This window comes from Dipodomys spectabilis, unplaced genomic scaffold, assembly GCF_019054845.1.
Source record: "Dipodomys spectabilis isolate Male_0828 unplaced genomic scaffold, ASM1905484v1 ptg000024l, whole genome shotgun sequence".
NCBI lineage: Eukaryota > Metazoa > Chordata > Mammalia > Rodentia > Heteromyidae > Dipodomys > Dipodomys spectabilis.
Window position 1 is genome coordinate 2,833,590 of NW_024870701.1, and position 24,171 is coordinate 2,857,760.

The following is a 24,171-nucleotide window of genomic DNA, read 5'->3' on the forward strand; positions in this document are numbered from 1 at the left end:
TCTTTGCTGGTTAGTTAGCTCTTAGACTCTCATCCAACCTTGACTCACTTAGCTTTTAGACTCTCACCCAACCTTGATTCTCAAATTCTACTCCCTTGAGTAGCTAGGATTATGATAAAGTGTGAGCCACTGGTGCCTGGTCTGAGAGTAAATATTTATGGAAGTTATTACACACAAAATATTTTCATATAGTAAGTCACATCAGATGTTTTTATGAAGGTTGTTTTTTTTAAATGAGGCTTACTCAGAAGTTCCATTATTTATATATACATTAATGCTACTTTTGCTTCATGAGGTCATCCTTGTCCAAATAATTTATGATAAAAATTGATTCTGAGTCTACTATCTCTGGTTCTCAGTGTCCTGTGAGGAAGTTCTCACCACTTAGTGGGCTATAGATACTTGTTTTCTTGTCTGTCTTGTCCAAGTGTGGTAAGGCTAATGCCATTGGGATGGGGGCCCTCTCTCCAGCTCTGCATACCCAGCTTTGACTTCCAGGCAGGATGACAAAGCAGAGCCAGGGCCTGAAGGGCAAGGCCTGAACTTGAATTTATCATTTCCTGGACTTACTGTTACTTCTCTACACCAGGGTTTTGTTAATCTGTAAAATGGATTCTTGTGTGCCTCCTCATGGGATTAGGATTAAGTATTAAAAGCAACAAAATCTGTTAAGTGCCTGGTAGAGTAGGTGCTTTACTCAGTAGTATTTATTAATATGTTAGATACATGGTGGACAATGGTCAATAAATGACTGGTAATTCAGTATTGACTGAGCATATGATTCAGAATGCAACAAAATGGTTCCAAGAGAATCTTGCACTGCACAAAACCTTATGGGAAGAGGCCATCTTAAGTACAGGCCGGTCCTCAGCTCCAGGAGAGCAAGCACTTATTGCTCATTCCAGGGTACTTCCAGACTTCACAGTGATTCACAGAACCACTTTCATCTCCTCTAGAAGACAGAACCTGAAGGCAGATTTCTAGTCTTAATGGCTACACTTTGGTTCCTTTCATTCAGGCAGTAGGCTAGGCCTTAGCAGTCAATGACAGAGTAACAGCATTTTCTCCCTGGGAGCAACAGCTCTACAGTGAAGTGAAGGGTTTGAACTTGCAGATGATGGATGCCAACCAGCGCTGGGATGTGCCTGAGGCAGTGGAGTGGATGTCGAAGCTGGCAGAGTTCAAGCCATTGTGGATTGAGGAGCCAACATCCCCTGATGACATCCTGGGACATGCCACCATTTCCAAGGTACAGAGACTACCACTTATGCTGTCTCAAACATGTGGTTATTTAATTTTCCAACATGGTCATGGCAGACCCCAAAATTCCCTCACCAGTGCCTTTTACATTTTCTGCTCAAGTAGCTGAAATAGTCATGAGTTGGGCCTACAACAACAGTTGTAGGGTGGCCATCCTTTTACCCACTTACTCCCATTTGTCAGACACACAGTAAGTTGCTAAAAGTTGAAAGGCTACTACCAACTCCAAGACATGGTTACCCTAGTACAGCATATTTAAGTATAAACAGTCCCTGACTGGTGCTGCATGATCTTTATGATGGTGCAAAGGTGCGAAGCATTCAGAAGAATCTACACTTCACGTTTTGAATGGAGAGTTCTGGGTTAGTGGTATGCAGTGCAGTATTTGCCGCCATGCCCAGTGGAGGCAAGCATGTACCACAGCTCACAGCCCTGCAACTGCAAGGGGGAACCACCTGTACTCTACAGTGTGCTGTTAAGCTAGAGTGTTTTGTAGGTTGGATGTGTTAAATGCATTTTCTACCTAAGACCTTTTGATCTTACAGTGGGATGATCAAGACATAGCCCTATGTAAACTAAAGAACATCCTGTACTTTATTCGCCCACAGAAAACCAAAAAAGCATACATTTCCTCTGCTTGATCCCAAAGAAAAGGTTCCTTAACAGATGTCAGGATCAGGCCTCCCAAGGAAAAAGTTGCCTGTTTCCAGGGAGGCCTGAAACAAATTCATACTAACTGGGGGCCAGTTTCTGCCTTTAAGGTTCAGGAAGCACCTGCTACATCAGAACATCTTGAGACCCCTTCTTCCTGTGCAGGCTGGCTCCCCTGCTCAGGTTGACAGCACTGAATGGGTTATTAGTAAGAAGAACTGTAACTTCCAGGTTTTTATCCCCAACCCACAGAGAGATCTGTAAGAAGCCATTGTGAGCCAGAAGCTACAGGACGAGACTACAGGCTACAGGGAATCGAGGCAGAGACTGTTACAGAATTTGAATATGCAATAGCATCAGACCACAGTGGTCCAGAAAAGCCATCTCTACACTGACTGGCCTACTTCTGGCTCCAGAGCCTCATCCCTTTCCTTGGACACATAGGTAGCCAACTTTGCCTCTGAAGCCCTTCCATCGGATAACCAAGGACATTGTGTCCTTGGCTTAGTACATTTTTGGCTACTAGTCAAAGTCCTGCCTCCTTGGGAACATTTTCTCCCTAAGCTGACTTTGCATAGCCATACTCACCCCATTAGGAATTGACCTTAAAACTTTAAGTCTGAGTTCCAAGTTCTGTGAGGATGGAGGTCAGGGGCCATGCTTTCAGTAAATCAGTGTACAATCTGTCAGATCCTTTTTGGAGCCCGAGTCTAAAGATTGCCCTCCACTCCCCACTTACAGCCTTGCTGGAAAGGAAACACAGATATTTGAAGCAAAGACAAATAAGTGAGAAAGCCAGGACACTGAGTGTTGAATGACCTGGTCAGAAGCTCAAGAAGGGAGACATGGGCTTGGCCAGCAGGAGGTGGCCTGGTAGAGACTAGAGGTGACTCTAAAGAATGCCACACTACAGGCTTATTTAGACAAACTGAACCTACTTAGTCCCACTTGCCTTTGCTCCTTGTTTTGTGTTTTGTGGTTTGGTTTTAGTGGTACTGGGGATTGCCCCCTGGGCCTTGCACTTATGTGCATCCTACCATCAAGCTACATCTCACTCTGGATTTAAAAAAGAAACATCATCTAGAGCTGCACCTTAGTGTTTTTGAGATAAGGTCTTACTACGTAGCTTGGAGCACTTAATCTTCCTGCCTCCTGTGTGCTGGGATTGTGAGTGTGCACCACCATACCTGGTTCCTTGAGAGTTCGAGAAGAGTTGTTGGACCATATTGAATGCTTTGGGCCTGCCACCACTTGACCTCTGCCCACCTGGAGTCTCCTTGGAAGCTCTTCTGGGGTTAGACCCGCAGAGGTTTTGTATACATGGTGGAGGCTCAAGGAACAGGCAGCAGGTGAGCCAAAACAGAGACAGCAGGTCCAGGCCAGTACCCAGAGGAGACCCAAGGGGATACAGAATGCATTGGGAAAGCAGCAAAGAGGTAGCACCTGAGGCCAGTTGGTGGGTTCTATTTCTTTTTTTTTTTTTTGTCGGTCGTGGGGCTTGAACTCTGGGCTTGGGCGCTGTCCCTCAGCTCTTCAGCTCAAGGCGAGCGCTCTACCACTTGAGCTACAGCGCCACTTCCGGTGGGTTCTATTTCTAAGAACACACAGCCAAGCAGAGGGAGCCATTATGGATTTTCAAAGGAGGGAATGACACAGTAGTCATTCTATGTCTAGCACTGTGCCTGACTCAGAGTGGTAGCTCTTAGCACCACTGATGAGAAGGAAGACCAGGCAGAGGCTAAAGATGCCTGGGGAGGTGAACGATGGAGTCAGTCCAGTGGAGGCTGGGAGCGGCCTGGCCCCAGGTGACGTTAGTAAGTAGCTTTTCAGGGTCAGTAGAGAGGTCACAGAGACCAGCATTGACGATTCTAGCACTACACTGGATGAGGAGTTCATCCGGTGAGCAATGGTCTGTCTTCAGTCACCATAGAGCTGGAAGAGTGAATAGAGGCTTGAGAAGGTCTAGAAGAACCATTACAGGAAGACAAAAAGAAGGGAAGAAAGAGTGTTGACCCTCAGGAAGCAGTAAGTGGAGGCTGGACTCCATGCCTCCACGTTGGCCACTTCTGCAGTGGCCATGTTTTTTTTCCCAATCGCACACCAGTGTGCAGACCCTGGAGTGGGGGAAACAGGATAGTAGGAGGGGGTCTGTGGAGCTGTGGCCAGGAAGGGAGCAATGGCAGCACGAGAGCAGTGTGTGTCTCCCTCCGTAGCCACAGGCAGCCGGCCACGTGCACAAAGCCCCCTAGACATCCTTCTGCCGGGCTTCACACGTTGAACAGCAGGGATGTTTCCTTCTTCAGCTATAAATATATTGTTTAAACATTAGGAGCTGCTGTCCACACGTTAAGAAAAGTAACAGCAGCTTGCTTCCTTTGTAGGCACTGGCTCCACTAGGCATTGGTGTCGCCACAGGAGAACAGGTGAGTAATTGTCCTGCCTGTCACAGGCTGGCCACTTAATAGAGGATGTGCATTTGGCTTCATCACCTGTTGCATTTTGAAGTTGTTTTTTATCATCGTAGCAATTGGCAGGCTGGGGATGTGGCTTAGTGGTAGAATGCTTACCTATAAAGGCAGAAGGCCCTGAGCTCAATTTCCAGCACTGGGGTGTGATAGGGCAGGACAGTTGATTAAGATCTAGTCAGATCCAGCTTTTAAAAAATGAGGCTTTTTCTACAATACATGACTCAAGTCATTGGTTTTGTTTTCAGTGTAGAATCAAAATTGACAAGGCAGTAATTTAAAGTTACCATTGCATGAACATACATGGCTTTAAAAAGGCTAGCTTCTAGTAGGAACTGACATGGTGGCTCACTTTTTATGCTTCTAAACTGAGTGCCTGGTGCCAACAGCTCACGAGCATACGTGTGAGGGACAGCTTTCCCAGCAAAAGGAGCAGCAGTACATTTGTCACTGTGCTGCCTGCTCATCACTGTCAACAATTTCATCTAGAGGCTCCACTTTACCTCCCACCCATCACTGATGTGACAGTTACTCCCTCAGAAATACTGAGCTGGTGTGACTTCCACCTGACTCACGCTGTCACATCTGCCGATGAGTAAAGAAGTGGGTGCAAAGTCCCTGCCTGCTCTGTCAGGGGCCACCACTTACTGAGAACACAGAGGAATTAGTCCCAGCTTCCCCAAAACTGCTGTGAGAAACACCTGGCCAGAAATTGCCCTATTGCTGGGTTCAGGGGTCCTGAATGCCAAAGGCTGACTCTTGTTGGTGTTATTTTTTATTGTATTTCCAGTGTCACAATAGGGTGATATTTAAGCAACTCCTGCAGGCAGATGCCCTGCAGTTTCTCCAGATTGACAGCTGCAGACTGGGGAGTGTCAATGAGAATCTCTCAGTTTTACTGATGGCCAAAAAGTTCGGAAGTAAGGCTGATCGTGGAGGCTGTCAGCCAGGCCTCCTGCCCTCCCCTCCCTCGCTGCCTGTGATTCCCTTGACGCTCTTTCCATGTTGATTTTTTTTTCTAACTCTTGTAGTCCTAATCAAGGAATCTTGGGTGATCTGCATCCTAGAATTTCTTTCCTAAATATTAATGATCTAATAATCTGTGAGCATGAACAAAAACTACAGGGTTACTACATTTGGAATAAAACGAAAATGTCTTTCTTCTAGTTCCTGTCTGCCCCCATGCTGGTGGTGTTGGCCTCTGTGAACTAGTGCAGCACTTGATTATATTTGACTTTATATCAATCTCTGGAAGCCTAAAAAACAGGTGAGTGATATGGCACTAGCTCACTTTACTGTACTAGCATCCCTTAAGCCAGCCAGATCTTTGAAAACTCCTGCTTTCATGAGCAATGCACTGCTGAAAGGGCCTAAAGAATACTAGCTTCCACTTGGGTGCAAGTCCCTGTAATCCTAGCTACTCAGCAGGCTAAGATCCCAGGATCTCAGTTTGAAGCCTGCCTGCGCAGACAAATGCAAGAGCCTCTTACCTCCAATTAACCAGCAAAAAGCTGAAAGTGGAGGTATGGCTCAAGTGACAGAATGCCAACTGTGAGCAAAAAAGCCAACAAGAATGTGGGTCCTTGAGTTCAAGCCCCATACCAGCACCTTCCTCCTCCCCAAATAGGATACTAGGGGCTCGTGCCCATAATCCTAGTTAATCATGAGGTTGAGAGCTGAGGATCATCGTTTGAAAACCAGTTGGAGAAGAATAAGCACAAGAGAAGATTCTTATCTCCAGGTAACTAACAAAAAGCCAGAAGTTAAACCAAAGTTCAAGTGATAAGAGTACCAGCCCTGATCAAAAGAAGCTGAGACAGAGCACCAGGCTGTAAGTTCAAGCCCCAGTACTGGCATACACAACAACAACAAAATACCCACTAGCTTCCAAATTAAGTAGACACAATGGTTTTCAACTAGACTCAGGCTGTACATACAGATGAGTTGGTTTTGCTTCAGCTTTTCTACATAAGGCACTAACAGGACCCACCAGAGCAGTAGTCATTTTCCTACTAGAAGGCTGGGTTCGTGGTAGCTGACTAACTGCTTTGTATGATAGGGCTATGATTTCTACCCAGAACTTCTGCAACCAGCTTTTTCCAACTTTCTACAGCCTGGCTTTCATCATGCCTGTTCTGCATTTCATTCAGATCTCTTCCTGATACTAGAGGCTTCCATTATATGCCTCCACAGCTTTATTTAACTAATTCCATTTCATTTCTTAACATACCCCAGGTGAACCAACTTACCATTCCTCCTCCCTCCTTAGGGACCAAACCAAGGATCCTTCACATGCCAGGCCAGCAATCTACCACTGAGTTACACCTTACATCCTCAAGCAGATATTAAACTGGTAGTCTCCTGGGGGAGACAGCACATGTGTGGCTTGATTTGTCTCCTGGAATTGTCACAAAAGGCTCATAAATAACATACTGAGGAAACGTAAACACTAACTTCAAGAAGAGAAATGGGATGTCAAGGCACATAGAAGGCTTCAGTTGGTAGTGAGATAGGTGCTTCCTTTTAATATGGCTTACCTATTTTTATACTGTAAGTTGAAGAACATTAGATTGGAAAGGAAACTTAGCTTTCTCCATCCTGGAACTACCATTAAATTATTTGATTCCACTTGTGTCTAAACCTGTTGGATTGGTGGAAGATGAAGGTTGGGACTAGATAACCTTTTTCACTTGCAGTGAATCCTGATCCTAGAGTGAAGAAAATGTTTCTAGGTTTTTGGTTTTCCCCTCCTTTGTTTCTGCTTTCATGCTAACAGGGGTCCCATCAAGCTCAGAGTCCTGCAGGTCTGCAGGGATGAGGAACGTCACCCTGCAGCAGCTCAGGACACCAGGTTCATGTGTGATGTCCGCAGAGCAGTGTTCTTATACATGTAAAACCACCACACTGACCTCAGGTGCAGTCAGACCTCAACTTGGCTTTGCCATTCCCTCTGCATAGAACACCAATTTATCTTTCAAGCCCACCTGTGCAATCCCAATGGTTACACCGTTCTTTCCAGATGACATATAGCACATGAAGTCAGTGGCCTGTGATCATTCAAACCATGAAGTTCTTGCCAGTCTTGTACATCCCTGGCACCAAGCATGTATACTACTTGTCACAGCTATTTGTACCAGGGACAAAAAGACACAAGGTTGAGGATAGTGGCACACATCTGTATTCTCAGCTACTTGGAAGCAGAATAAGGTGGTAGTCTGAGGCCAGTTTAGGAGGGAAAAAAATAAAATGAAGAAACAATAAAATGAAGACAAGGTGCAGTAGAACCTTTTCAAGATCCTGAGTTGTGTCCACTAACATATAGAATCGAGTATGGCTAGGTACTGGTGGCTCACATCTATAATCCTTGCTACTCAGGGGGCTGAGATCTGAGGATTGCAGTTTGAAGCCAACCCAGGCAGGAAAGTCCTTGAGACTCTCATCTCTAATTAATCACTCAAAAAAGCCAAAAGTGGAGCTATGCTCAAGTGGTCCCAAGCAAGAAGAATGGAGACAGTGTCCAGATCCTGAGCTCAATCCTCAGGACCAACACCAAAAAGGAAAAAAGAATCAAGTTATGTTACCTGTCCCCATAATGTACCTGACCACAAAACTAAAAGGCTGCTGACAGAAGTTGAACCAATTGACATGATTAAACCCTGTGCTTTTCATCCAAGTCATGTGTATAGCTTCAAGGGACCTCATTTAGCGGTTTAATCCATCCAACCTGCCCCCAAAGGCGCCCAAATAACCTGGTATTTATGGACTCTGAGTCGGCACATACAAAACCTTGTGGACAAAGGACTTCCTGGTTCCTGTCTAAATTTCTATGTACAGATGAAAGCATCTCAGCTACAAAGAGGTCAAGGACTTTGCATAGAAATAAGTGCAATCACAGCTAAACCTTTGTCAGTAGCCCCTCTCCCCCCGCCCCAGCCTTGCCCCACGGCCTTTCACTGAAGTGCTGGGACTGAAACCAGGGCCTCATGCTAGGCCAATAGTGCACCACTGAGCTATAATCCCTCCCCCATTCCTTCTGGGCACTACTGTTTGTGTGTGTGTATGCGCGCTGGGGCTCCAACTCAAGGCCTAGGCACTGACCCTGAGTTACTTTGCTCAAGGCTAACACTCTACCACTTGAGCCACAGCTCCACTTTTTTTAAGAGTCTACCCAGATTGGCTTTGAACTGCCATCCTCAGATGTCAGTCTCCTAAGTAACAAGGATTACAGGTATGAGCCACCAGTACCCAACTCACTCTTCAGCTTTTAACAGCAGCTCAGATACTACCTAACTTTAGGCAATGTTGCCCTACTGTGGTTCCTTCCCCCTAGGATGTGTGAATACGTGGACCACCTGCATGAACATTTCAAGTATCCAGTGATAATCAAGAAGGCCTCCTACATGCCTCCTAAGGTAAGCGGGGGCTCGGGACACCTTGTAGACAGACATGCCACCAGCCACCCCTGTGCCTAAAACACAAGAACATGTGGCTCTTTAGTAAGTCTATATGAATTTAAGGCCCGAGGATCAGAGCTGAGGCCTTAAAACATCCCTCCTGGTGGGCACTAGTGGCTCACCCCTGCAATCCTAGCTACTCTGAAGGCTGAAATCTGAGGATTAGTTGGCTGGGCAGGAAAGTACTTGAGATTTTTATCTCCAATTGAGAAGAAGAAAAAAAAAAAAGCCAGAAATGGAGCTGTGGCTCAAGTTTCAGAGCACTATCCTTGAGCAAAAAACTCAGGGAAAATGCCAAGGCCCTGTGTTCAAGCCCCAAGACCTGCACCAAAAACAAAAACAAAAACAAAAACAAATCCACATTCTGGAGGGGGAAAAAAAACCCCAAACTACACCTGGCACCATTTATGTTAGTGATCCTAAAAGGTTTGACTTCAACTGTGTAATCTGGGCCATTTATCCCATTTTTGTTCAGATGACAGCTTATTTTCATCAGCTATCAAAGGAAGTTTGATTACTTTGGTAATTTTTGGTAATCTTGAGTAGGCAATTGAGTGTAGCCTTCTGCTCTTTCAGACAATCTGAGTTTCTTAAATATGGAGCTGTCTGGCTGATTTTTGAACATTTCTAGTAGCAGGGAACAAATAGGCATTTTTATCCCTTGTAGTCATTACCATCATCCACTTGATGTCTTTGCTAGGCTGCTGGCTATTCCACAGAAATGAAGGAGGAATCAGTGCAGAAACACCAATACCCACATGGTGAAGTCTGGAAGAAACTCCTGGCTCAGGAAGATTAAGTGTTCGGCCCAAATGCCTCTCTTTTTATCTCTTAAATGAAGACTTCAAACTTCATCCTTTCCAATTCAGTTAAACATCATGTTAGCCTCATGAATCAGCTCATTGTGATTACTTTGAAAACATCAATACAGGCCAGGTGGCTCATGCCTGTAGTCCTAGCTACTGAAGAGGCTGATCTGATCATGATTCAAAGCCAATCTGGTAGAAAGTTCCCATGAGGCTCTTCAATCTGGGTGCATCAAAGGGAAGATGATTTCACAGATTAGTATGGCAGCCCTTCTCTCTCAGCTGGTTTATTCATGACTGGTACACTAACACTTGACCTATGCCTCCAAATCTATTTTTTGCTAGTTAGTTGGGGGTGGAATCTTACACTCTTCTGCCCCAGCTGGCTTTAAACCTCCATCTTCCAGGTCTCAGCCCCCTGAGTAGCTAGGACTACAGATGTGAGCCTCTGGTGGCTAGCAGCATCCCTTTTCCTGATCATACTTAAGAAAATTAACACTATTAAAAAAAAATGGAGGAAATTGAAGGAAATGGTTCATAGATTACCCCTTCCTTCACTTTCCCTGAGTTTTTTCCCCTACCATCTGTGCCCACAAGTTACAGAGCTCATTTTCCACGCAGTATACAGGGTACTACTGGTGAGTCACACCTGTAATTCTAGTTGTAAGGTATATTAAATAGGTAGGTTTCAATAGCCAATTAAGAGAACAGCACTCGGTATTCAGGCAGGAAAAGAAGTTTATTTACCTATCAGCCGCCGTGCTTAGCAGAGAGAGAAGGCCAAAAGGGGCCACTCACCCCCAGGCCAGGACTTATCTAGGTCAGGGATGGGAAGAGGTGTGGCCACACTGGATCCAGATGTGACCTCAGCGCCCTGGTCCTTCCCGTGCCTGGGAGGCGGCCCAGGATGTGACCTAGCAGGAGGGGGAAGTGACTGCTTCCAGGTGTGCCTGTTACCTAGGAACACAGATACCAGATGGAAACTTAGCCAAGAGGTAGGGAAGTGTCTACACAGGGCCTGTAGGGCTCAGAACAGACTTTACACTAGGTACTCAGGCATCTGAGATCTAAGAATTGCAGTTTGCAGCTAGCCTGGGTAGGAAAAGTCCAGGAGACTCTTATCTCCAATTAAGCGTGCACATACACACGTACACAAACATATACACACACATACTCACGCGTGCACACACACACACACACACACACACACGCACACACAGCCACAAGTGGAGCTGTGGCTCAAATGGTAGAGCACTAACCTTGAGCAAGAAAGCTCAGGGACAGTGCCCAGGCCTTGAGTTCAAGCCCCAGGTCCACAAAAAGACAACAACTAAATAGCCATTTTATTTTAATATAAAAATGCAGCTAGAGGGCTGGGAAGGTGGCTCAGTGCTTGCCTTGCATGCATGAGGCTCTGGGTTCGATTCCTCAGCACCACATAAGCAGAAAAGGCCAGAAGTGGAACTGTGGCTCAAGTGGTAGAGCATTAGCCTTGAGCTGAAGAGCTGAGGGACAGCACCCAGGCCCAGAGTTCAGGCCCCACGACCGACAAAAAAAAAAAAAAAAAGCAGCTAAAATAGATAAATCATGGAAAAACAGAGCAAAATAACATTTATAACGTATATTGTACCCTGCTAAAAAGCATGTATTTGAAGGTTCAATTTTAAACAGGAACTGAGCAAATAGAAGACACAATGGAAAAAAGGGGCAAATAAAAAAAAGAATGTTCTTTATTATAGCAGTATACAAAACAAAATATAACTTTATAAACATTTATAAGCACCCTGTACGTTAGGATTGATGGTGTTATTTCAAGTTCAGAAAATTAGCTTAAGCAGTTAATGTCACCAGCCTTCATGAATGCCTGGGCTTGAAATAATCCCACATATCTGTAGTTAACTCACCTCAGCATCTCATGCACCCTAGTGAGCTCACCCAACTCAACAACACCTTCCATGACTAAAAGAAACAGCAGCAGGGCGCTGGTGGCTCATGCCTGTAATCCTAGCTCCTCAGGAGGTTGAGATCTGAGGATCCCGGTTCAAAAATAGCCGAGGCAGGAAAGGCCGTGAAACTCTTATCTCCAACAAACCACCAGAAAACCGGAAGTGGCACTATAGCTCAAGTGGTAGAGTACTCGCCTTGAGCTGAAGAGCACAGGGACAGAGCTCAGGCCCAGAGTTCAAGCCCCACGACCACCAAAAAAAAAAGAAACAGCAATATCCTTCAACACTAATAAGTAGTAACTGGTAAGTTACTCACAGATTTTTGACCTCTGTAGCTGCTTTTTCCTTTAAAACAAAAGGAATTTTCACCTGGGTTTCTAAAGGCTGGCAACACCTTTGTAATAGCTTCTTTGAAAGTGCTCTAAACAGCCATTTCCATTTTAATAGTTGGATGAGGATTATACCCTTCAATCTGAAAGTCTTCAACTTTGAAGTCATCAATTGTCTCCACTTTTCGAAGGATTTTAAGCTTTGGGAAAGGTCTTGGTTCTCGCTGAAGCTAAAAGAAAATCAGGTCATTATTTCACAATACAGATGCAGTGTGCTTAAATTCTGCTCCCCATGTCCTTTATGAGAGAAGCACACAGTATTTTATCAACACCATAGGTACCTACTTCCTGGAACCACTACTGAGCATAACCACCAGGTCTCGGTATTTTGTGATGTTATACAGCCTCAGATGGTTCACCAGATATGAGTACTTACTATAAATCCTAGTAAATTTATTACACATGTGGACCCCGCCTTTTTGCTTTTCCATCTGTAACTTACAAGTGCATTCAATATGGCAATATGGTTGCACTGGGCTCCATAATTCCCATCCCAAAGGACCATGGCATAAAAAACAAAAGGAGGCATCTGTTGACAATTCATAGAAAGGGATACCAGCCAAGACTCCTGGGATGCATGCACACACATAGTAGCACTTAGGACTCTAACATTAAGGCATGACCTCACATTACCATGTCCCTCATGATAGAGCAGATGGACAGAGAGCAGCTGATCTACCTGCAGTTACCTCTACTCAAAAGACCTAACCCAAATAGGAGGAACTTAGGTATGTTATCTGAAAGGGACTAATGTTTTATTTCCTTTGGGGCTTATAATGCAGATGTGTTTTGTTTGTCAGTGGAGGGCTCAAACTCAAGGCCTGGGTGCTACTCCTGAGCTTTTTGCTCAAGGCTCAAGTACTGTTACCACTTGAGCCACAGCTTCACTTTAGCTTTCTTGGGTGCTTAATGGAAGTAACAGTCTCAGGGACTTTCCTGCCCAGGCTGGCTTTGAATTGCAATCATCGTATCTCAACCTCCTGATTAGTTAAGATTACAGGAGTGAGCCTCCAGCGCCTGGCATATTTTCATTGATCATTTCAAGTCATCATTTGCTGGCTACTACAGGGGTGGAGAAGGGCCAAGGGCCATTGGATTCCAGGGCCATACAAAATTATCAATACAGAAAGAGGACTGTGGGAAGCCAATATGAAACAAAGGAGGAGCATCTGTCCCATCATGTACCACATGAGTTCTCTGGCCTTACGTGGCCGAGGCCAGACAATCCCCACCCCATCTAGGGATCGGAACAGACAAGCCCTTGCAAGTTATGACTTAAACACTGTATCTGACACAAAATTAAGAATGTTGGCATCTCAGAACTCCTTCAAGTAAAAATATGAGTTAAAATGCCAACTCAGGGAAGATCCCAAATGTGGTTCTTCCTTTCTGGTACTCAGAACCTTTTAGCACCTGTCACATTCAGTGACTATGGTTGCTGAGGTCAGCCTTGTCCCAGCCCACCACACTTCCCTAACCCAAAGCCCTGCAGCTGGGGCATGACATATTTACCTTAGACATAGCATCAAGCAAAGTGCTTTTGATGTAAGGGTTGCCCCACAAAAATCAAGAAAAGATGCCAGGGCTGGGAAGGTGGCTCAGTGGTAGATCGCTTGCCTTGCATGCATGAGGCCCTGGGTTCGATTCCTCAGCACCACATAAGCAAAAAGAAAAAAGCCGGAAGTGGCACTGTGGCTCAAGTGGTAGAGGCTAGCCTTGAGCTGAAGAGCTGAGGGACAGCACCCAGGCCCAGAGTTCAGGCCCCATGACCGGACCCAAAAAAAAAAAAAAAAGATGCCAAACACAAAAGAACATACTACATGCCGAGAGCAGTGGCTCATGCCTGCAATTTTAGCAATTTAGGAGGCTGAGATCAAAAGATCACAGTTTGAGGCCAGCTCAAGAATACATGTAAGACCCCTTTCTCAATCAATAGCTGGGCATGATAATGTACATTTATATCCCAGGCTGGTTAGTTACTTGGGAGGCTGAGATCAGGAGGCTCATAATTCTAGGCCAACCATGTGCTTTGTAAAAAGTTCACATGATTCTGTCTCCATGGAAGAAGCTTGGCATGGCAGTACATACCTGTCATCCCAGTTACTGTGAGAAGTGTAAAATAGGAGGACTGCAGTTCAGATGTGTGCCTAGGCAAAAAGTAAAACCCTATCTCAAGAAACAATGCAAAGGGGCTGGGAAGGTGGCTCAGTGGTAGAGTGCTTGCCTTGCATGCCTGGGTTCGATTCCTTAGCACCACATAAGCAGAAAAGAAAAGCCGGAAGTGGGGCTGTGGCTCAAGTGGTAGAGTGCTAGCCTTGAGCTGAAGAGCTGAGGGACAGAGCTCAGGCCCAGAGTTCAGGCCCCACGACCGGACCCCAAAAAAAAAAAAAAAAAAGAAAGAAAGAAACAATGCAAAAAATTGCTGGGGTGTGCTTAGTGGTAGAGTACTTGCCTAGAAAGTTTGAGTCCCTGAGTTCAAGTCCTAGTACCATCAAACAAAGAATATAACATGTATCATTCTTACCTGAATTTTCAGTGGCTCAATGTGATTCAAGTAAATATGTGCATCTCCCAACGTATGTACAAAGTCACCTGGCTAAATAAACAATGGGAGAAAGCAGAACATTGTTAGTTTCAATTCCTTTAAAATGTCGATCAATTACACACTATATAGAGTACACAAACTACCCAAGGTTTTGTTTCGTGTAACATGAGTACCACAAGAGTGGTCCTATATGAGCCTGTTAGATCACAAAGATCTCACAAGACAGGAAAGCCCTAGAGTGAGCCAGTTCACATCTTTCTCTCTCCAATGTTCCTACCAATCAGAGCACACTGTTCCCCGTAAAAGAACTGAAGAGCTCAGAGCACTTGGCTCCACCTTTCTTTCCAAGAGCATCCTACCTGCAAGCCTGTGATGTGTGCAATCATGTAGGTGAGCAGGGCGTAGCTGGCAATGTTGAAGGGCACACCCAGGCCCATGTCTCCAGACCTCTGGTACAGCTGGCAGGACAGCTCCCCATTCACCACATAGAACTGGCAGAGGGCATGGCAGGGAGGCAGCGCCATCAGAGGAAGATCTAAAGAGTAAGTGCAGAGGGAAAGGTGCTATCAGTAAGGGAAAACAGAAGCAGAAGCTGGCTCAGATGGTAGATATCAGGAAAACAGTCCCCGGACACAGCCATGCCCACCACCACTTCCCATCAAGTGGTACCAGATTCCCCCCAACCCTCCAAAAAAGCTCCAAGTTGATGGAAAGTTTGTCAGTGTGAAATCTCTGCAGATGTATATTTATGCGGAACCAGTATTTGTCCACCGGGGACTGAGATGAAGGATTTCTGCTTCCATAGCAGCACCAAATACAGGAGGAATTATTTCATTAGCAGGAGCCATTAGGAAACAGTTCCTGTGCACATCCTTCTCTATTAAGTCTCTTTTGTGGATGCAAATATCCCATCCTAGGTTCTTATTACACCCTGGCAGAGTCTAAAATTACAATATAATTGCTCAGATAGTGAGATAGAGGTGACCTGAAACTTTATCTGCCCCAAATTAAAATGTTAAAAAAAATCTTAGGGCCAGCAATTATGTTACAATGCAAAACCAAAACCATAGCAGCAAAAGAAAACCCTAACTGTACTTTAAAAAAATCGTAGGGATGGTGTGCCTATCATCACAGCTACATGAGAAGTAGAGACAGGAAGATCAAGATTCAAGGTTCATTTGGTAAAATGTGAGATTCTATCTCAAAAGAAAAAAAAAACCCAAGATGTGCATGGTTGCTCATGCCTGTAATCCAAGCAGAAATATGACGATCTTAGTCTGCGGCCAGCCCAGGCAAAAGCACAAGATACTACTTGAAAGACAAACTAAAGCAAAAAGGGCCAGAGTATAGCTCAAACGCTATAGTACCTACCTAGCAAGCTTGAAGCCCTGAGTCCAGGCTCTAGTACTGCCAAAAACCAAACATAATAAACCATAGGTATATTTGCATAGACAATCTAAGGCTCTTTTGGAATAAGAACAAATGCTTAAATTAAGATGTGAGCCCAAACCCATATAAGGGTGAATTTGGGGTGAAGCATGACCACACCAGCTTACTTGACAGCTTTGTAGCTAGGAGGGTTCTCAGGGTCCTTGGTCACAGTGGTGCCTTGCACATGTTATCCCCCGAGCTAACTAGGCTAACACAGAAAAAGATGGCTGGGATGTCCTCTACCTTTCGGGTTCCAGGCACACATGATGATCCGACGGTCATCAGGGTTGGTTTTGATGGTGTCGATCACCTTTTGCAGCTGGTCTACTCCTTGACCTGTGTAATCTGCAAATTGTCCAGAAGAAAGGACGTGTTTATTCATAGTATCTCACAAGGTGGCCCCGAGGTCATCTCTTACAGGCCTCACTCCATGTTCCTCCCTGACCCAAGGTTATACGACAGCCAGCACATTCTGTGCCTCTCTCACATCTCAGTGGGTTGAGTTCAAGGCCCTAGCTGAGTTCCTGAGTCTGTTTTCTGGAGCTGTGATGGTCTGTTTTCCTGTATATCAGTCTCTTATATTTTTGGTCTGTACAATTTCATTTTCTCCCCTAACCTTTCCCTCTAAGTGGTGGTTTGGATATAGTGTATGTCCCCTAAGGGTTCATGTGTTGAAATTTAATCTTCATTGTGAGGTGTTTAGGAAATTTAATCCAATGATAGTGTTTAGCAACTAAGCCTTTGGGAGGAAGCTAAGCCCAGATAAAGTCATCAGGGCAGAAGCTCCATGGTTTTATAGGAGGGAGAGACCAGAAGAGACACACACATGCTTCCTCTGTCTTGTCCTTTGCTATCCCGTGTCACCTCAGGATTCTGCCATTAAGAAGGCTGTCACCAGATGTGAGCACTTGAACCTCCAGAACCATGATCTAAATGAGTAAGTCTCTTTTCTTTGAAATTAGTTTGGTATAGTTATAAAGTAGTAGCTTTCAAGTAGTTTGGTATAGTCATAAAAAAAAATAAAATAAAATAAAGGGCTAAGAATGTGTCTCAGTGGTCCAGTGCTTGCCTGACATGCAGGGAATCTGGGTTCAATTGACAGCACTGGGGGAAAAGAAAAATCAAAACAAAAAACAGACTAATCCACTATCTCCAATCTCAGCTATTTTAGATTCTTCTAAAAATTCTGTAGGACTTAAGTCTGTACCCAGCAAACCTTCTGGGCACATGTCACCGATACAATCTAGTTCATTCTTGCCCCACACAAGCATGGACCTTCCACAGAAGACAGCATTGCATAGACCATGCCTCCTTTCTGTGACCTAGACACCACCCTACCCACGCTTCCATCAACAGTCCTGTACACAATTCAGTGACTAAACACACCATTGACTTGTAGATATTAAGAAATTTCAAAGATTTTCATGATTAGGTACTTTTCTCCCAGTTCAGGGCTCTAATTCCCTGCTCCCTTTTGAGATGTGCCTGGAAGCTGAGAAGCGATCTGTTAATGAAGAGCACAGCTTCCTGCTCTCCATTCCCCCTGACCCTCCCTTCTAGGTGAGGGGCTCTCACATTTGAGAAGAGGTGTGGGTGGGAAGTCCTTTTAACCACATTTCCACAATGGTAGTATTGGAATGATTTTTAAGCCAGGTTGCCAGTGTCTCATTCCTGTAATTCTAGCTACTCACAAAGCTAAGACCTGAAAGACAGAAGTTCAAAGACAGCCTGGGCAGAAAAGTTCTGGATACTCCATCCCCAATTAACCAAGAAAAATCCACACTGAGGGATGTAGCTCATGTGGTAGAGCATGACTGTGAGTAAAAAAAGCCAAGCGAAAGACTGAAGCCCCAAGATCAAGCTCCAAAACCAGCATAAAAGAAAAAAAAAGCCATAAAATATTCTGTTCCTTGACTGTGGTGGTAGATTCATGAAGTGGACGTGTGTGCTAATGTTACACATACACCTACAAATATGTGTATAATGCTGATGAGCCCTGGGGGCTGGGAAGGTGGTTCAAGTGGTAGAGCGCTAGCCTTGAGTTGAAGAGCTGAGGGACAGCGCCCAGTCCCAGAGTTCAGGCCCATGACCGACAAACATGCAAAAAAACTTGATGAACCCTGCAGATTGCACTACTGCTGATTTATGCCAGATGGTATACAAAGTGTTGCCCTGGGGGAAACAGGTTGAAGGGTACAGGAAACTCTACCATGTCTTTCCCAATTTTCTGTGTGTGAACCTATTAATTTAAAATGAAAAATTTTAAACAAAGACAAATTTCCATACTGGCATTTAACAGCTGGCACACATACAACTTGAAACTTATCTTATCAGACCATAAGAAATAACTGACTCCCAGGCAGGATGAAAGGTAACTAGCCAGGGAAGGACCCTCATCTCCAGAGGAAGAGACCCAACACACTACAGACCACTCACATGAAGAACAAACAGTCTAGTCCACAGTATTTTCTCTTTCTGTTTTTGGTGCTGGCACCAGGCCTCAATTTGTGGTACTGAATGCTTGTTCTGCTTTTTTCTATCATGGCTGGACCTCTATCATTTGAGCCAAGCATCCAAGTTAGTTTTTAGCTGGTTAATTGTAGATAAAGTGTCTCTCAGACTTTTCTGCTTGAACTAATCTTGAACCTGGATCCTCAGATCCCAGCCTCCTAAGTAGCTAGGATTACAGGTGTGAGCTTCTGGCACTCAGCACACATTGTGATGAAGTACGTATTAACATTAAATTTACCACTAGATCCATGTCCAGGTATGCAATATAGTCGCACCGAGAGCATTCACACTGTTGTAGAACCATACTATCCCCCTCCAGCACTCTCACTACACACTAATTCCCAATTCCTTATCTCCTCCCATAGGCAACGCCCACTTTACTTTCTGCCAGGATGAATTTGTCTACTTCTGGTCATTTAAAAACTTGTGCATTTAAAACTTCTGGAAGTTGCCAACATTAAGAAAAGTTCAGGATCACACATAAATACAGGTCTAGGCTTTTGTTGAAGAATGTGGGTACCACCAGGCCTACATTCATCCAGTTAGCTAAAGTAAGCTATAACCATCCCCTTTAGATGGCATGCCTTTTGTCCAGGTTGCTGGTCCTGCCCTGCCAGTAAAGTGTCACTTCCTACAAAGAGGCACACCCCTTCCCAGGCGGCATTTGCTTTGAAAACTATCCATAAGACATGAAACACCAAAGACCAGGCTCTGTGACACTTCAAAGGACAAAGAAAGGTCCAAGACCTGGAGTGAAATGTTGCAATTTTAGTCTGCCCTAAAGAGGTGACCCAGCCAACTGTGCTGTCACTACAGTGTCACCTACAGCATGAGAAGGGAAACCACAGCCACCTTTTCATTCTGTTCTCCTGCGACTCAAGTGGTAAAGCACTAGTATTGAGCACAAAAGCTCAAGGACAGTGTTCAGGCTCCTTAGTTCAAGCCCCAGAACCTTAGTTCCAGTCCCAGAACTAGAGCACACACACACACACACACATAAATCCAAAAAAATAAAGTTAGGTATAAACTGGGATGCTGGCTCATCACCCCCAGACTTTACCTGAAACCATAGATTGGACTTAGCTAGAAGTCTAAGGCTTTGTACCGTTTCCTTACCTGAATCCATATCTTTGTAGTCTGCTCCAAAATGCCTCCACTGGAAGCCATAAACTGGGCCCAGGTCCCCTTCTTTTCGGGCAGAAAATCCCAGGCTGTCCAAAAAATCTCGGGATCCATTGGCATCCCAGATTTTCACTCCCTTGGAAGACAGTTCTTTGGCGTTTGTGGATCCCTGCAAAAGATGAGGATAGAGCAGGCATCTAAGTGGATTTCAAGCCCCTGGGTGCAGGCCAAGAGGCTCTAGGCCACTGGAGGATGGCCACTTAACCATGGCCATGTATGGAGCCCATTCTATCTTGAAACCGACTGGTCTCAGCACAAGCTTTTGGGCGCCTATAGAATGATTAGACCACCTCTCAAGCCATCTCCTATCAGCCACACATGACCAAATTTGGATACCGTGCATTCATCTCTTATCTGTGCCACCATGCTTACCCCCAATTTATACTTTCTATATAATCTACACTTAAAAGGCTGTTCTTTTGCAAGGCCTTATGTTTTGACTTCACCATGATATCCTCATCTGTATCCTGATCATGCAGGATCAGAACAGACCTCTCTACCTTTCTAGAGCCTCTGGTTATGGGGTGTCATGTACACGTGGGCTTTGTGCCCACCCATGCTACCTACCCCTCAGCTCACCCCTCTAACCTCATCTATAAGAGCACAGGGGAAATATTGACATATATCTTTGTAAGAAACAGTTAACACTAGCAAATGCTTGGAGCCCAGCATGGATTAGCCCTCACATGGCCCTATCTTGTTCACAGATCCCAAACTGTAGTTCAGGCATGCTAGAACTCCTAGATTTGATGAAGGTCCCAATGGATCAGCTTCTCAGACGAGCACCTCACATGTCTGGTAAGGACTTCTTAGAATACTGAATTTCAAGCTTGATATTAAAACACAGCAATGCATTTTAGGAATTCATCTCCCTCCCTGCTTCACTTTCTGTTGTTGAGTTTGTAGTCATTTTTTTCTCACAAGTAATTTCTCAGTCTTTTATCAGCTGCTTTAAAATTCTCCATTTTCCATCCATTTAGCTAAGCTCTAAGAATGTCCTCTTTGGGTGCATACCAGTGGCTTACACCTGTCATTTTAGCTACTCAGGAGGCTAAGATATGAGGATCGTTGTTTGAAGCCAACCCAGGCAGGAAAGTCCATGACTCTGATCTCCAATTAACCACCAAAAAGCAGGAAGTAAAGCTGTGGCTCAAATAGTAGAGCAGAAAAAGAGAGAGCAAATAAGGCCTTGAGTTCAACCCCCACCCAGTACCAACACACACACACACACACACACACACACACACACACACACACACACACACACACACACACACACGCTACCCCCTTCTGAGCTATTTAAAGTTATGTCTGCTGCTAGAGGCTTTCAGTTGAAAGGCCAAAACCCCTCAACAACACAGAAGACAGACTGGATCAAAATCTGGATCCTTTCTAAAATGTATTAACAACTCCCAGGTCTGGTTTGGCCATCACATGCCTGTCTCCTCAGATACTCTGCACAGCACCGCACAGAGTATCACTGGTTCTGGATCAGGATGTAGAGAAGGGAAGAGTTAGCAATCTACTACTTGTTAGTGATCAATAGGTACCTACCTGCTACACAGTGATCAATGTATGCTGCGTACTTACCAAGTAATAGGGCTGTGCTGTAAGCCCTAGGCATACAACAGCAGTAAGAGAAACATTCTTTGGTGTTTACAGGACATTTCACTTACTTATTGTTGGTGCCCCTCTTTTTCCCTCCCCCCAGGGAGAAATAAATAAGGCCTAAACCATACACCAGAGGATGCTGCTTCCCAAAGGAGCAAAACAAAAGGCAGGGGAGGGGAGGGGAGGGGAGGGGGAGTATGATATCTCAAGTCTTAAACCTGGAGATCAAGGAAGGCAGCAGACTGAACTGAGTGGGAGAATGTTCCAGAGGAGAGGAGAGGCCTGGGTGGGAATATTCCCCAGGAGGCCAGGAAGGATGGATCAGAAAAAAAGCAGTTCGGCCAGAGGTGGAAAAGGAGCCAGGAGAGGAATCTTGGCTCGTCCTGGTGAACAGGGACAGGCCTAGATGTGAAAGCTGAGGACCGACATGATCTGACTTTTAAAAGCTCCTGGCTGGGTGTCATAGACAGACAGTTGGATTTCCAATTGTAGTAGCTTCTTTACCTTGATAAACCACAGCAACTCCTCCAAAACACCTTTCCAGAATACACGTTTGGTTGTGAGCAGAGGAAATTCATCTGAAAAAAAAGTTTGCCACACCATTGGCTCATGGGACAGGCCTTGCCACCACCCAACTTTCTCTGTGGAGGAAAACTGCCTAGGATGTAAAGCCCTGGAGTTTCTGAGCAATCAGAAAATGCCAGCTGCTGCCTATCGACCATCTGGGATGAAGGTGGGGCTCTCAGGCAGCAGGGCAGTCAGTAACATGTCAGACAGGGACAGCCCTCCTGAGTCACAGCAACTGGGGGGGACACCGTGAGTCTTATACATGAGGGGGGGGGCGTTTAATGTGGAAACAGTAAGAGTTCCTACAATTAGCATCAGTGTGATCCTGTCACAGCACTGTGACAACATCCACAAAGCTCCCAGGATAAAGCATGAAAACTCCCACACCTAATTCTGCTGTGATCTGGCCAGAGCAAACTTACTCAGAACCCAGAAGTTGGCTTCATACTGGCTTCAATATATGAAAAGCAAACTGACCTATAATTTAATATACCACAAAGAGCAACGACATGCAGGATCCTATTTAACCCTTAGAACAAGTTTCTGAGGGAACTTTCAGCACTCTATTTCACAGGCACCAGGAGACAAGCGGAAGAAACTGTTTAGCCACGTAAGCATTCTCTCCACATATTAACCTCTTTGAGGAAGAGTAACTTGACTAAAGACTGAGCAGGAGTAGGGGGAGGGGAGGTGGATTAAAACCAGGTTTGTAGAGCCCCTAGCCTGAGAGAGCAAACGGGAATCCCTGCTTGGAGACTTCTAGGATGTCCCAGCTGCATTAGCTGATGGAGCTTGGGGTTTCCCCCAACTGAACTGGCTCATCTAATGTTTCCCTTTCAAAACCCTTTCATGGGGGGGTGGGGGGGGGGGGGGAGGAGGCTGGCTTAATGGTAGAGTGTTTGCCTTGCAGGCAAGAGTTCCTGGGTTCAATTCCTCAGCACTACATAAGCAGAAAGAAGCCGGAAGTGGCGCTGTGGCTCAAGCGGTAGAGCGCTAGCCTTGAGCTGAAGAGCTGAGGGGCAGCATTCAGGCCCCACGACCACCAAAAACAAACAAAACAAAACAAAGCCACCCTTTCATGTCCCCTGGGAATCACCATAGCCTCTACCATAAGCACCTAGGAGGAAGGAGTCCCCCCTTCCTAGCAACTGGGGCTCAATCCCGATCGCCATTGTCCGATGTTAAAGACAGGCCACCTACTGCCCAACCTCCTGCGCTCTCGGCCACCCTGACCCAAGTTAACAACCGGCCTGGAAGACTCCTTCCTCTCCCCGCCTCCCGCCCCCTCCCCCGGGGAACCAGGCTGTAGGAGAAAGGAGGAAAAGCAGGGAACAGGAACTTCTTTCCAGGTTAAAGAGGGAAACAGGAACCCACAAGTTCGCGCCCAGACCCACGGTCCTCCCCTCTTCCCGCCCAGAGCATTTCCGCTCCAGGTTTTAAAATTGTTGCACAGCACCCTGGCCCACACGGGGAGGGGGAAGGTGGGGACAGGAGCAGCCAGTGCTCCAGGAAAGCCAGTCCCATTACCTAGCCGTGGGGCGAGCGGGACGGGGTCGGACTACTTTGGGGGAGGCAGCAACACTGGGGTGACCAAGACCAAAGGAGCCACGTGGAGCCAGGTTCAACTCGCTGCTGTGACGCAGGGCGCCTCCCCGGAGCCTCAGTTTAGCCTCTGGAAAGTGGGGGGTACGCGGCGGCTCCTCCCCGCACCATAGCGGGGCGGGGTGGGGGGGAGGTCGGGATAGCCGTGGCCCGCGCGCCCCCTCCCCGCAGCCGCGGCGCCCGGTCCCCGCGCCCCCGGGGGCCCGGCCGGGGTCACCTCTCAGGTTGTAGCGCGCCTGCATGCCGAACACCGACAGGGTGCCGGTGCCCGTGCGGTCCTCCTTCCTGAAGCCGCAGCGCAGGATGTGCTCCACCTGCCCCAGGTACTGCCGCTCCCCGTGCGCCGGGGGCGCGGCGCCCCGCTCGGGCGCGGCGGGCGGCAGCTCGGAGCCGGCGGCGGGCATGGCAGGCCGGGCAGAGGGGCGAACGGCGCGGACAGCGGCGGGAGGAGGGACCCTTCTGCGCGCGCAGCGGCCCGCGCTCCACCTCTTCCTGCCGGGAAGCGCCCGCCCGCGGGAGCGGAGACCCCGCGGCCCGCGCGCGCCCTGGGCGCGCCACGTGCGGCCGGATCTCACGCGCCCCTCGTGCTCCTCCGGGCCCGCCCCAGCTGGGAAAAGCCTGGGGACAAGCGTGGACTTGTTCCTGCAGCCTTCTAAACCAAACCCCGCGCACGCGCCGACGCGCGAGCCGCACGAACCCTTCCCGGCCTCGCTGCGGGCCAGTGGAGTCATGGAGCGCTCTCTCTCCCCCT

The 24,171-nt window shown here is 46.4% G+C and overlaps 2 protein-coding genes across 2 annotated transcripts in view; one reads left to right on the plus strand and one right to left on the minus strand.

Moving 5' to 3' along the window:
- Enosf1 (enolase superfamily member 1) overlaps positions 1–9,788 on the plus strand; it is a 33,302-nt gene extending 23,514 nt beyond the window's left edge. Inside the window, exons 11-16 of the mRNA XM_042675278.1 lie at positions 1,115–1,249; positions 4,293–4,334; positions 5,167–5,296; positions 5,544–5,643; positions 8,707–8,788; positions 9,531–9,788. Coding sequence (XP_042531212.1) covers positions 1,115–1,249; positions 4,293–4,334; positions 5,167–5,296; positions 5,544–5,643; positions 8,707–8,788; positions 9,531–9,629 — 588 coding nt within the window. The 3' untranslated portion in view covers positions 9,630–9,788. The remainder of the gene's footprint in view (positions 1–1,114; positions 1,250–4,292; positions 4,335–5,166; positions 5,297–5,543; positions 5,644–8,706; positions 8,789–9,530) is intronic.
- A 2,001-nt stretch (positions 9,789–11,789) lies between these two features.
- On the minus strand, positions 11,790–23,830 carry Tyms (thymidylate synthetase). The gene is made up of 7 exons (XM_042675294.1): positions 23,638–23,830; positions 21,756–21,829; positions 19,575–19,749; positions 16,191–16,292; positions 14,876–15,051; positions 14,496–14,567; positions 11,790–12,141 (listed from the first exon to the last, which is right to left on the minus strand). The coding sequence occupies exons 1-7, from the start codon at positions 23,822–23,824 to the stop codon at positions 12,004–12,006; spliced, it is 924 nt and encodes a 307-aa protein (XP_042531228.1). The 5' UTR covers positions 23,825–23,830; the 3' UTR covers positions 11,790–12,003.
- Positions 23,831–24,171: the final 341 nt, after the last annotated feature.

Coding starts and splice junctions, on each gene's coding strand:
- Tyms (XM_042675294.1), bottom strand. CDS start 23,824: ATGCCCGCCGCCGGCTCCGAGCTGCCGCCCGCCGCGCCCGAGCGGGGC. Junction 19,750..21,755: donor AGTTGCTGTGGTTTATCAAG/GTAAAGAAGCTA, acceptor CATCTTTTGCAG/GGATCCACAAACGCCAAAGA. Junction 16,293..19,574: donor CTACAAAGATATGGATTCAG/GTAAGGAAACGG, acceptor GACAATTTGCAG/ATTACACAGGTCAAGGAGTA.